Source organism: Microcebus murinus, unplaced genomic scaffold (genome assembly GCF_040939455.1).
Source record: "Microcebus murinus isolate Inina unplaced genomic scaffold, M.murinus_Inina_mat1.0 scaf089_hap2_Mmur4.0, whole genome shotgun sequence".
NCBI classification, from domain to species: Eukaryota; Metazoa; Chordata; class Mammalia; order Primates; family Cheirogaleidae; genus Microcebus; species Microcebus murinus.
In genome coordinates this window covers 1-13,287 of record NW_027439035.1, presented here as the reverse complement: position 1 = coordinate 13,287, position 13,287 = coordinate 1, and the positions used below count along the sequence as shown (strand labels likewise).

The window sequence follows — 13,287 nt, the reverse complement described above, 5'->3', positions numbered from 1 at the left end:
TATTGGCCCTCCAGCCTACGGCTCAGGCCGTCCCGCGAGCGCATTGGGCCGCCCTGCTGTCCTTCGGGAGGTTCAAGTGTGGGAGGAGCGGCGGGGAGCCGGGGGCCGCGACCGCAGCGGGCGGCCGATTGGACGCGGCTGGAAAGGGGCGGGGCCTCTGGGGCGGGACCAAGCGCGGCGGGGGCAAGGGCATGGCGGGTGTGGGCGGGGCCGAAGTGTGGGCGGGGCGCGCTGGGCGACAGGAGAGTGACAAAGGGCGCCCGGCTGGAGGGGGCCGGGCTTCCGGCGGCTCCACCGCCCGCCGCGCCACTTCCCCACTTCCCGCCATTCTGGTCGCCCCTCGCCTGGCCCTGTGCGGGGCCGAGCGCGCAGTCGCCGTCGCCGTCGGGGACCGCGTCCCTGGCGTCCGCGGTGTCCGCGGTGAAGGCGCGGGGTCGGGACTGGCGTTCGGCGGCCGCGCGGGAAGCGGCGGGCGAGAGCGCGGGTCGGGTCGGGTCGGGTCGGTCCCGGCGCGACCTGGAGCGGGGTCGCCGGCGGAGGCGGGGACGCGTTTGCCGTGTGAGAAACCCACGGTCCCCGGACGGCGTCGGCCGATCCCGCGGTCCCGCGTGGTCCTGGGGCCGCGTCCGCTCGCGTCTCTGCCCACTCTGAAGTTGCTCTGGTTTCTGTGGTTTCCTTTTTTTATTTTTTTATTTTTATTTTTTTATTTTTTATTTTTTTATTTTTTTTGCCAGCATTTTTTATTTATTTATTTATTTATTTATTTATTTTATTTTATTTTTTTTTTTTGAGACAGAGTCTCGCTTTGTTGCCTAGGCTAGAGTGAGTGCCGTGGCGTCAGATCTCACAGCAACCTCAAACTCCTGGGCTCAAGCAATCCTCCTGCCTCAGCCTCCCGAGTAGCTGGGACTACAGGCATGCGCCACCATGCCCGGCTAATTTTTTCTATATTAGTTGGCCAATTAATTTCTTTCTATTTATAGTAGAGACGGGGTCTCGCTCTTGCTCAGGCTGGTTTCGAACTCCTGATCTCGAGCAATCCGCCCGCCTCGGCCTCCCAGAGAGCTAGGATTACAGGCGTGAGCCACCGCGCCCGGCCCTTTTTTTATTTTTTTTATTTTTTTGAGTCAGAGTCTCACTTTGTTGCCCAGGCTAGAGTGAGTGCCGTGGCGTCAGCCTAGCTCACAGCAACCTCAAACTCCTGGGCTCAAGCGATCCTCCTGCCTCAGCCTCCTGAGTAGCTGGGACTACAGGCATTCGCCACCATGCCCGGCTAATTTATATATATGTATATATATTAGTTGGCCAATTAATCTCTTTCTACTTATAGTATAGACGAGGTCTCGCTCTTGCTCAGGCTGGTTTCGAACTCCTGACCTGGAGCAATCCGCCGGCCTGGGCCTCCCAGAGTGCTAGGATTACAGGATTGCAGGCTTGAGCCACCGCGCCTGGCCCCAAACATAAGTTTTTAACTTTGATAAAGTCCAACTTTTTCCTTCATGGTTTGTGTTTTTTGTATCTCGGACCTGAAGCCGTTGCCTAACCCAGTGGTAGAACATTTTCTCCTTTGTTTTCTTCTGGAAGTTTTGTAGTTTTAGGGTTCGCATTTAGGTCTCCGGTTCACTTTACTTTTTGTGTAAGGTGTGCGGGGCGGGCCAGGTTCTTTTTGTATTTTGGAGGGTACTGAGGTCCACCTGTGGCACCATTGTGGAAAGGCCACCCTTTCTTCATCGAATGGCCTTTGTAAGAAGGCGACTGACCTTTGTGTGGTTCTATTTCTGAGCCGTCTCCACTGGTCGGTTGATCTGTGTCTAACTTTTCACCAATACCACCGTCTCGATTAGTGCAGCTTTATGGCGAATCTTGAAGGCAGCGAATCTGCGAGTCCTCTTTGATCTTCTTCAAAATTACCTTGACTTTTCCTATAAATTTTAATATCAGCTTGTCGCTAACTAAAAAGAAATCCAGCTGGGATTTTGACAGGGATTAGGTTAAATATGTAGATCTGCAATTTGGGAATAATTGCCGTCTTTATCTGTGAACATGGTATATCTCCACATTTACTTAGGTTGTCATTGTTTCTTTCAACAGTGTTTTGTGGTTTTCAGTATATGCATCCTGCAGGTATTTTTAAAGATTTATACCTAATGAATTCATTTTTTGAAGTGCCACTGTAAATGGTAGTGTGTTGTTTTGTTTTGTTTTTAAAGACAGGGCTTTGCTCTGTCGCCCAGGCTGGAACCTCCGCAAACTCCTGAGCGTGAGCAGTCCTCTCACCTCAGCCTCACACGGTACTGGGATTACAGCCGCGAGCCACCTTGCCCAGCCATGAACAGTTTTCAATACTTTGATTTCCAATTGTTTATTGTTAGTATCTAAAAATATACTTGATGTTAGTGTATTTACCCTGTAGCCTATGTCCTTGCTAAACTATTAGGAACATTTTTGTACATTCCATGGGATTGTCTACAAGTCATGTTGTCTGAACAGTAAGTTTTATTTGTTTCTTTCTCATGTGTTTACCTTTTACATTTTTTCTTGCTTTATGGAACTGGCCAGGGTTTCCAGGATAATGCGGAACACTGGTGTCAGAGTGGACCTTGTTGCCTTGTTCCCAGTCTTCGGGGGGGAAGGTCTGGGTCCTCCTCCGTCAAGCATGATGTTAGCTGAGGGGTTTCTGCTCCTCAACACAAAAAGAAGTTCGCTTACGTTTCTAGTTTGTCAAGTTTGTTTTTGTCATAAATGATTGCCGAATTTACTGTCTCTTGCTTTTTCTGAATAAAATAATCAGGTGACTTTTTTTTTCTTTATTCTGTTAATATGCTAAATAAACTATATTGATTTTCACATGTTGAAACGGTCTTGCACTCCTGGGGTATGTTCCACTTACAGCGATGTGTTATCCTTTTACATGTTATAGGATGCATTTTGCTAATATTTTGTTGAGGACTTTTGCCTCTATGTCCATGAAGGACATTGGTCTGTAGTTTTCTAAACCAAGTGAACATGGAACATCCACCAACATAGACTATAGTCTGGGCCATAAAATAAGCTTTAACAAAAGTTTGAAAACTTTATCAACATACTTGAAGTCATTCACAGTATGTTCTCTGACTATATCCGAATGGTGATAACAGAACCGTACACCTTTAAGTAACAAATTGAACAAAATGAAGTCTCAAGGGAAATTAGAAAATATTTTGAACACAATAAAAATAAAAATATACCAAGATTCATATGATGCAGATAGAGCAGTGTTCAGTGGAAAATTTATAGGGTTAAAGTGCTTACATTAGAAAATAATAAACGTGTCAAATCAACAACCTAAGCTTCCACCTTAAGAAACTGGAAAAATAAAAATGAACCCAAAGTAGAAGGAATATATTAAAAAAGAGCAGAAATCAATGACATAGAATAACAGAAAAATGGTAGAAAAAAACAAAACCTAAAGTTGGTTCTTTGAAGAAATCACTAACATTAATAAACTGCTAGTCAGACTGACCAAGAAAACGAGAAAACAAACAAATATCAACATTAGGAATGAAAGAAAGAATATTATTAGAGATCCTATAGATATTAAAAAGATAATACCCAGCACTCTGGGAGGCCAAGGCAGGATTGCTTGAGTTCAGGAGTTTGAGACCAGCCTGAGCTAGAACGAGACTCCATCTCTACTAAAAACAGAAAGATTAGCTGGGTGTGATGGCGCCTGTAGTCGCAGGTACTCGGGAGGCTGAGGCAGGAGGATCGGTTGAGCCCAGGAGTTTGAGGTTGCTGTGAGCTAGGCTGATGCCACTGCACTCTACCCAGGGCAAGAGAGCGAGACTCTGTCTCAGATAAATAAATAATTAAAAAAATAATGCTACAGAAAACTGTACGGTCATAAATTTGGCAAGTTATACAAAATGGACCAATTCTTTGAAAGGTATGAACTACTGAAACTTACTTACGAAGAGAAAGATAACCAAAATAGTCCATTATCTATTTAAGAAATCAGATTTCAAAGCTGAAAATGCTGTAGTCAATTGAGCAGGGCTTGGTGGCATGTACCTGTGGTCCCAGCCACTTGGGAAGCCGAGGTGGGAGCATCGCTTGCAGCCAGCAGCCTGAGACCAGCCTGGGCAGCACACAGAGACACCGTCTCAAAAAATAAATATTTAAAAAAAAAAGGTTAACTGCAAGGGTATTACCGCTGATGGCACCACTGGGCAGTTCTACCAAACATTCAATGAAGAAATAATGCCTGTCCCTAATTTGAAGAAAGAAATCATCTGCATGTGCCCCTTATTGATGGTATTTTCATTAAAATGCACAGACACAAAAGGAGGCAAGTGAGAGACCTGCGGCGTGGCCCAGCCAGTGTAAACAGTAGTGTTTATTCGAACCCACACACGGCTCCGGGCTGTCTCTGCCCTTAGATGCTGGAATCAGCACTTGGGGGCCCAAGGCCAGGCCTGCTGGGAGCTGCCGTGGCAGAGGGGACAGTGGGCGTCCAGACGCAGCACACAGGGTGGACGCTGATAACGGCCACAGGCCGGACCCCTTGAGCCACAGGCGAAAGCCCTGCCTCGCCAGCACCCGGCCTCCCCCCAGGGAGGGGAGCAGAGTGGGAACCGAGGAGCTGTCCCCAGGTCCTCATCAGCACCCGGGTTCCGGAGGGCCAGGCAGGCTGGGGGCCTGGGACCCCGAGGCCAGCAAGTTGAAGGCCCTGCCACCAGCCTGTCCTCTGCTGCAGGAATCAAATCAAAACAGCCAGCCTCTGGCAAAGGAGATGAGGGAAACTGAGGTAGCCCTGGGGTCTTCCTCTCAGGTCACGTTGCCTGGAGTCCGCGGCAGCCCCAGCCAAGGGCCTCGCTGGAAGCGCAGCAGCTGCCGGCCGGGGCGGAGACCCCCAGGGCCAGGCCACACGGTCACACATTCAAGAACGCAAAAGCCGATGGCTCCGGCTCTTTGGCTGCCGTCCTCTGTGCTGCCGTCCGGGGGCCCTGGGGGTCCAGGCAGGACACCTCTGCAGCAGCCCCGGCCCCCACCGGGCGGGGGCGGGCCACCAGCTCCATGCCGGCAAACAAGGAGTCTTGGCTCCACGGGCAGCTGCCCGGGCCTCCCCCGGGGGTGTCTGTGCCCCCCGGGTCCCGCTCAGGTCTGGGCCCCCGCTCTCGGGAGCCGGCCAGTCCCGTCTGGGCCGCGCTGGCATCTCCAGGGGCTGGGAGGGGGGCGGCGTCCGGGGGTAGGGGTGGGAGCAGGGCTGAACTCAGAGGCTGGAGGACGACGCGGGCCCCCGCGAGAGGCACGGCTTCGGCCAGCAGGTCGGACGGGCCTGCGAGGGGGGCTGCGGGGCCGGGCCCGGCGGGGGGCCTCTGGGCAGGGGGCAGCTGTCCACAGGAGGCTTCAAAGTGCCTCAGGATCTGGAAGAGGAAGGGAAGGGTCAGCGAGGCCTGTGCGTCCTGAGAAGCGTGCGGGACAGGGCCGGCCCTCCCCAGGGGCCGACCTAGTGCCAGGCCCGGACGATGCGGGACAGGTGACTGAGGACCCGTCTCAGCCACAGAGAGCGGGAAGAACGAAGCCGGGATGCCAGCAGGCAGAAGAAGGGTGCCAAGGCCCGGCTGGGCGAGAGGCCTCCCTGGCAACGTGAAGCCTTGGGGGAGGTGCGCTCGGATGAACAGAGCCGTCTCTGCCCTCTGGGAGACGGGGGCCTGGGAGTGGGCATGTGCCGCCTCACAGAGAGAACTGCACGTGCAGCCAAGGAGGGCTTCCTGGAGGAGGAAGAGGAGGCAAATACAGCATGGAGCCACCCCCAGGGCGGGGCAGGTATCAAGAGGGACCCAGCTTGGGGAGCCCCAGGAGCAGGAAGAGGCTGGGCCCCAGGAGTTTGTGGGGTGGCAGGAGGAAGTCAGGAAGTGAGGACCGGAGCTGGGGCAGGCAAGGACCCTGACTGCTGCCCCTTCTGCCCCCTGGGCAGCACGGGACGGGCCAGGGACCTGGACTCTGGACTCAGGAGTCAGGAAAGGGCTGACCAAGGGCCAGGCAGGGCTAGGAAGGGCGTGGGGCATGTCCGTCCGGTGCTCCCTCGCCCCGGGTGCCTGTGGCCCTGCTGCCCACCTTGGTGGCCTTGTTGGTCACAGGTCCTGGGCTGCCCGCGCTGAGCTCCTGCAGCCGCGGCCGGCAGAGGAGGAGGATGTGCTCCTGGGGGAGCAGGTCGGCACCCCCGAGGGAGGCGATGGCACTCAGTGCTCTCTGTGGGGTGACGGGAGGGACATCAGGCGCCACCCACGGGGCAGCACGGGCTCCACCTGGGGCCATCTGGCCTTCGCCCTCCCTCCTCTTCCCCTCGCTCAGGACCCAGGTCTGTGAGCGACCAGCCCCACCACAGCCCTGTCCTCACCCACTTCCCTCCCAGCTCCCAGGGCAGCTGGAAGGAGCGGCCCGGCGCCAACAAGGCCAGAGAGACGCTCGTTCCTACACACAGCCCGCCTGCACGTGCACACGCATGGAGACTCACTCACATACACATGCACATGCACACACGTATGTGCACACAGGCCTGCACATGCAGGCACACACATGGGTATGTGCACACAGGCACACGTAGGTACAGACACAGGCACACGTGCACACAAAGGCACGTGCATACAGGTACACAAGCATGTACACACAGGTACATACGGGTACACACAGGCATGTGCACATAGGTTCACACAGGCACACACAGGCCCGTGCGCACACAGGGACACACAGGCACACATGAGCACGTGCACACGGCGCAGGGGCACACACAGGCACCAGCCCTCCCGCCCCCACGCCCCCTCACCATCTGTGTGCACTCGCTGGTTCCGCCCAGGAGGCGGATCAGCAGCTCCAGCACGGCCTCACAGTTGAGCAGCCCACACCTGCACAAAGGGGACACCTGGGTGGCGGGTGGTGGCCTGTTCCCTCCTCCCTCGCCCAGGGCAGGGAAGAGCTGGTGGCCGGGTGGGCGAGCAGGCTCACTCTTTGATGAAGTGCTGCGCCTCCTCGCGGCTCAGGAAGGCACACGGCCCCTGGGTCACCGTCCTCACCAGGCTCAGCTCCTGCTGGCAGTCGCTCGATGCCTCGGCCCTGGGGGAGGGCACAGCCAGGTCAGGGCAGGGGGCGGGGGGGGGGATGACTGTGCCACTCTCGGAGGGCAGGGAAGCTTCCTGGAGGTTCCTGCTCACCTGTCTGCCAGCTCGCCTGGCTCCCGGCTGGCCCTCGAGTGGCTGTCACTGCTGGACCGACTGCCTGAGTCCGAGGGCCTGCTCGGGTCACTGTTCTGGGAAGAATTCTGGGAGCTGGGGCCGCTGTCCAGCTCCTCCCAGCCCCCTCCGGCCTGCCCGGGCTGGTGCCTCACAGCTGGAAGGAGAGGCGGCCGGTGAGCCTCTTGGGGTGTCAGGCCAGCCCCTGCCCAGCTCCCCGGGGCCTGACCCGGAGGACAGGGTGGCCCCTTGGCTCCAGCTCCGGGAAACAGTGGGCACCCCATGCACACGCTGCTTTTCTCTCCCTGGACTCCCTCCTGCCGCGTGGGCAGCATCGTCATTTAACCTCCCCCTGGGCCCCAGCAGGTGACAGGAGGGAGTGCTCGCCTCCATACCTCGGGCGCACAGGGTGGCCCCAGGCAGCGGGTTCCCAGGGTTGGGGTGGCCATGGCTGGCCAGAGGTGTCACAGCAGGCTGGTAGGTGTCCCCCCGTGGCAAGGGCCTCTGGGCACTGAGACTCTCCGTCCCGGGGCGCACGACATTAGCCACCACCTCTGCGGCCTTCTGGATGGTGGAGAGGAAGGCTTTGCCTGCAGAGCCTGCGTCCAGGAGAATGAAGATGGCAGGGCCACTGGGTCCTGCCTCCGCCTGCGTCCTCAGGGCAGGAGGTCCCGGAGGTGGCTCCCTGCTCATCAGGTACAGAGCAGGGCCTCCTGGTGGGGGCCCGGACCTTCCAGAGGCTTCCTGGTGTATTCCACTTCAGCAGCTCCAGGCCCCACGGCCCCGGGCACCCCCGGCTTATAGCAGAGCTATGCCCTGTTCCCTGAGCAAAGGACACCCTAAGGTGCTTGTCCTGAGAAATTAAAAAGGCCTTTGGCTGGGCGCTGTGGCTCACGCCTGTAATCCTAGCTCTTGGGAGGCCGAGGCGGGCGGATTGCTCAAGGTCAGGAGTTCAAAACCAGCCTGAGCAAGAGCGAGACCCTGTCTCTACTATAAATAGAAAGAAATTAATTGGCCAACTGATATATATATATAAAAAAAAATTAGCCGGGCATGGTGGCGCATGCCTGTAGTCCCAGCTACTCGGGAGGCTGAGGCAGAAGGATCACTCAAGCCCAGGAGTTTGAGGTTGCTGTGAGCTAGGCTGATGCCACGGCACTCACTCTAGCCTGGACAACAAAGTGAGACTCTGTCTCAAAAAAAAAAAAAAAAAAAAAAAAAAAAAAAAAGGCCTTTAGCCCTTCACTCAGGAGTGTTAGGTCCAGTGCCGGGAAGGGGCCAGCCCTCCTGTGTGAGCTCCCTGCAGAAGGAACCCCAAAACCACAGTGTCCGCAGGGGCCTGTGCACCAGGATGGGCCGGAGAGTCTAACAGCAGACGCCTGGAGGCGGCTAATGACCGGCCCCAGGGTACGGCAGAGCTGCGGGCTGAGGTACACGCCTCCCACGCACGCCCCGAGACAGCTCTAGCGGTGCTGAGAGCACGTGTTACGACTCACACATGAGGCCGCTGAGTTGCTTCCCTCACACCCAGGACCCTCTGGGAATGGGGACTGACCCTGCCCCCCGGGCCCAGCCCTGACTTCTTGGCCGGCTTCTCACCTGCCCATCAGACAGAGATGGCCGCACCTGCCTGCCCTCCTCTCGCAGCGGGCAGAGAGCAGCAGTGAGCGCCGTGCCAGGAAGGAGCTGAGCCCACATGGGGCTCAGCAGTTACCAGGCGGGGCAGGGAGGCCCGCCGGCCCCCATGCCCCTGCTCCCTGAGACGTCGGGGCTGCACACGGGCCCCTTCCGCTTACCTGTGTGGCCCCGTTCCTGGCTGTAGCCAAAACCCTGGAGACTACTGTGAGGCCTGCACTGGGAGCCCATGCCTGTGGGGAGCACCTGGCGTCAGCCCCGCCCACCAGCGGCAGAGGCCCAGGATGGGGGACGGGGTACGGGGAGCCCCATGCAGGTGTGGTCCTACCTGCAGGAGGCAAGGCCCCCGGAGGCTGGGAGGGAGGCAGCGGCAACCTGGAATCGGAGAACAAGGTGCTCCCCAAGTCCTAACGGAAGAAGAAGAGGCCCTCAGTGTCCTGCACGCCCGGGCCTGCCGCCCATGTCACGAGGGCTCCACCCGCCAGGCAGCAAGGAGTGGGGCTGGAGCTCCCCCCAGAAACGCTGCCCGTGCCCCGCCCCTCTGTGGCCCCAGAGTGACCCGGGTCCTGGGCTCACCTGGGCGGCTGCCCGCACCTTCTGGTATAAGCTGTTGCCGTGGAGAGGATCCGGGGGCCCTGCCAACGCTGCGGGGGAGGAGGTGACAGGGCAGGTGAGCTGCTGCTGCTGCCCCCCCACCCCGCCCCGCCACCTCCCTCACCCGGCCAGACCCCCTGCAGGACCTGTGGCCCATCTCCGTGGCAACCCTGCCTCTCCCCGGCCACTGCACCAGCACCTGCCTCCCTCCACCCCGTCCCCTCCACCCCAGGCACCGCGACAGGTGCCACGTCCGATCCGAGACCTTCGGAGGCCTCCTGGAGACTGGACGATAGAACCCAAGTTCTGCAGCGGCCCAAATGCGCTGCGCGGGCCAGTCCCCGCCGTCCTAACCCAGTCCCGGCCTGTGCCAGGCCCCCCTCAAAGGGCCCCAGGTGTGGGGCACCAGGTGTCGGTCGCCCTCCAGCTCCTCCTGCCTCAGGGCCTTTGACACTCGAGGGCAGCGCCCGCCACAGCCACGGCCACTCTCCTCATCCTTGCTCCTCTGGGGCCCCTCGACACCCACGAGGTCCAGGCAGGTGCTGCTGTCACCCCACTGCTGTCCCCGCCATGATCCAGGGACGGTAGCCCGGCTCTCGGCTCTGCCTGGGCCCAGCCAAGATGCCTGGATGCCCCCCCCCCGCCCTGTGGCTCCTCATCCCCAAGGGCCACCTGTCCCCATCGCACACGCACCTCCTGTGTGTGCAGGGGACCCCCGTGCCTGTCTCCCACACGTGGTACCCAGCACCAGGTTTCCTCACAGCCCACGAGAAGCCGCCTGGCGTGGGTCACCCGGGCAGTGACGACCATCCGCGCTGGTCTTTGCACAGGGAGACGCTGGTGCCATGAGGGCACCAGCCTGCCCCACCCGCCAGAGCCTGCCGGACCACGCTCCTCCACCTGCTGCGCCCCCACCGAGCGGCTCCCCAAGACCTGCGCCAGCCACAGTGGTGCCTGCCTCCTGGGGACGGGCCCGCCGTGACCCACTGAACGGTGAGAAGAAACATCTCGGCCCAGGAGCCCCGGGAGCAGTTACAATGGGGAGCACATTCCCCAAAGCACCCTGTCCCCCCCGACGCCTAAGTTTTGTGGCGCGCTGCACCTTGGCTCTCCAACACGCCGGGCACTAGGGGCACTGGGCCGTGGTCTATCACGTGGTACCCTGCCTGTCCCTGCCCCGAGCCTCAGGCCTGCCTGCCCTATAGTGGGGCCACAGTGATTTTGGGGTGTGGGGAAGGAGGCAAAGCAGATGGGACATGCTGAGGGGCCCCAATAAGCAAGCAGCAGCGCAAGCCTGACTCTCCGCCCTCCCCGGAGCGTCCCCATCGGGGCGGCTGGGCAGGGGACAGGACAGCTGGGCAGGGGACGGGGAGGCTGGGCAGGGGACGGGAGGGCAGGGGGCCTCTGTCCTAAAGGCCAAGTCCTTCCAGAGACTTGTACCAGGGTGTGTGGGTGGGGTCCAGGGATGGTGCACCCACCACCACCCTCTCTGGCCAAGACTCCCCCAACCTGAGGGGAAGACCTCAGGTCATGTCCCCAAAAGTCCTTGTTAGCTACAGACACAAATGGGTGTTCCATAGCCTGCGGGGAGCGAGGGCCCGGGCTCCACCCTGCACCCACCTGCTGCCTGGACAGACAGCCGGGCCCACCTCTCCTGCGCCTCCCAGCCCCACCCTGCCCTGGCCCCTCACTCTCTCCCAGGCTCTGTGGAGCAGCTGGGAGAGGACAGGGCCGTGGCCTGGGCCTGGGAAGGATGTGCAAACACCCAGCAAGCCGGCCACGTGCCCAGCGCTGGGAACAAGGGGAAAGTCCCCCAGGACAGAGAAACCGGTGATGGCACCCAAGGCAGTAAGTGCAGGGACAGACGCAGCCCAGGGACACCTGGGAGGCACAGAGGACCCAGCAAAGGGAGGTGCTCTGGGGGAGGCCGAGCCGACCGGTGGAGCCAGAGGCGCTTGGCATGCAGGTGCGAGGGGACAGCACAGGAGCCCCGAGGGGTGGTGGGATCAGCAGGGCAGGGCTGCGGGGAGGCGGTGGGGGACTGAGTTCAGGACCCTGCCCAGGCAGAGGGGTCCTGGCTGAAGTCTTCCTTCTCAAGCCCTGCCGGATTCGACATCCTCCTCCCTGCCTTCCATGGCCCGTGGCTCTCTCTAAGCACGCTGCGCTCGCTCCCCATACCTGTGGCCTCCTGGATGAAGGAGGAGTTGCGTTTGAGGATAAGCAGGAAGGACGCGGAGCCGTGGCTGCACAGGTAGAGCAGGATCTTCAGCACCTGGGAGATCGGGCGTCAGTGTGGCCAGCCAGGCCCGACCTGAGACACTCAGGGCACGGCCTAGGGAGCACCCCAGGGGCACCGAGCCACCCACTTCCCCAGAGCCCCACCACCCCCGGGCAGGAGGTGGGGCCTGAACCCCCTGCCGCTCAGGCACTCACCTTGAGCTTCACATGGCCAGAGCTGCTGTCCAGGCGGTTCAGGAGGTATTCCAGCAGGCACTGGCTGCTGCCCAGCGACTCGTGGGAGATTTCTCGGGCTCGGGTTAAGGAAGGAGCAAGCTGACAAAGGCCACGCACCAGGCCAAGCAGCCTTCCCACGGCCATCTGCCCACTCTACTCAAGCTCCCTGCGGGCACCGCCCACAGGCCCTGGTTTCGAAGGTGTTGGGGCTTCTAGGGTCCCCTGGGTGGTGACATGGGTATCACAGCTTTCAGACCCCACCCACCCCATTACTATGATAAAGAAGCTGTAGCTCCACCAGGGCTGGCAGGAGGACCTGCAGGGAGACTCCCAGAACCTTCCGTGCCACCCTGGGGCCCTGCAGCCACTCTTTCCCCAACACAGGGGACGACAAGGAAGGATACTAGCAATCTCTTCAAACAGGTAGCCGGGACACGGGACATCGTCGTCCGATGTTCCCTTCAGGAGAATTGGGAGCTGAAAGGGAACACGTCACCAAAGGTTATGGAGGGACACTTTTGTGCCTCTCTGTTGACATGCTGGCCAGGGAGAGGACTCAGGAGAGAGGGGAACAGTCCTACCAGCTGCAGGCAGCAGGGTGCCCTCTGGCCATGAGGGATGGGCAGCCCCAGAGAAGGGGCAAAAGCAACGGTGGTTGTCCCCGTGGGGGCTGCTCTACTTGGCGGTGTGGCCCCCGCCTCCCTACATGCACGGGGGACGGAGGTGAAGGGCCATGTGGAGCCACCATCCCTATCCCTGCTTATTGACGAGCAGAAGCTTGGTTGAGCCCCTTTCCCGGTAGGGGACCAGGGCAGGTTCCACCTCTCCAGAGTGGGGTCAGCAGCACCCCACAACCACCGGCCTGATGGACCCCGTGTGTGGCTCCACAACAGCCACTGAGTCACGCTGTTTGCTTGTCAGCACAGACATATTTGTTTACATTACGTGCTTATTAGCATAAAGATGTACCAGTTCATAGCAACGAAAACAGAACATCCGTTCTTTTATCATCCCAGTATCTTGACAGAATATAGGAATTCAAGGGTATCTCAAGTGACAAGCAGGGGGACCGTGCCCAGTGCCCAGCCCGAGCGGCGGCTACCTACTGTCACCAGCAGGTATACAGACGCACACCTGGCGCGCCACCCGAGCTGCGGGCACGCACACTCGCACCCACGGCTCACTACTTGCCAGCCCAGCCCTGAAGAGGGGCGGGGACGTTCGCAGGTTAGTTGAGAACCGCAGAACTCGGCACGTGACTGCGTCCAAACCCAGAGCCCGGAGACCCGACTGCAGCAGCCCGAGGCGCGCCCCGGGACCACCGGGCGCCGGGTTCCAGCCCGGGAAGCTCACGCCAGGCGGCAGCCCCGACCTTTCCCAGAGCATTATCAAA

At 59.3% G+C, this 13,287-nt stretch overlaps 1 protein-coding gene across 2 annotated transcripts; it reads right to left on the bottom strand.

Moving 5' to 3' along the window:
• Positions 1–4,357: 4,357 nt before the first annotated feature.
• Positions 4,358–9,471, bottom strand: TEPSIN (TEPSIN adaptor related protein complex 4 accessory protein). 2 transcript variants are annotated; one of them, XM_075999953.1, is made up of 9 exons: positions 9,423–9,471; positions 9,175–9,253; positions 9,008–9,079; positions 7,607–7,810; positions 7,194–7,368; positions 6,988–7,095; positions 6,809–6,887; positions 6,100–6,234; positions 4,358–5,405 (listed from the first exon to the last, which is right to left on the bottom strand). In XM_075999953.1, exons 3-9 carry the CDS (start codon positions 9,075–9,077, stop codon positions 4,911–4,913), a joined length of 1,266 nt encoding a protein of 421 aa, XP_075856068.1. In that variant the 5' UTR covers positions 9,078–9,079; positions 9,175–9,253; positions 9,423–9,471; the 3' UTR covers positions 4,358–4,910. The 2 variants fall into 2 exon arrangements, with proteins under 2 accessions (XP_075856068.1, XP_075856067.1); XM_075999952.1 differs by lacking the exons at positions 9,008–9,079; positions 9,175–9,253; positions 9,423–9,471 and having other exon boundaries at positions 7,607–8,414.
• Positions 9,472–13,287: the final 3,816 nt, after the last annotated feature.

Excerpts from the sequence above, each read along its gene's own strand:
- TEPSIN (XM_075999952.1), bottom strand. The coding sequence starts at position 7,904 with ATGAGCAGGGAGCCACCTCCGGGACCTCCTGCCCTGAGGACGCAGGCG. Across the intron at positions 6,888-6,987 it reads GCGCAGCACTTCATCAAAGA|GTGTGGGCTGCTCAACTGTG; the intron begins GTGAGCCTGCTC and ends CCCTTTGTGCAG. Across the intron at positions 5,406-6,099 it reads TGACCAACAAGGCCACCAAG|ATCCTGAGGCACTTTGAAGC; the intron begins GTGGGCAGCAGG and ends TTCCTCTTCCAG.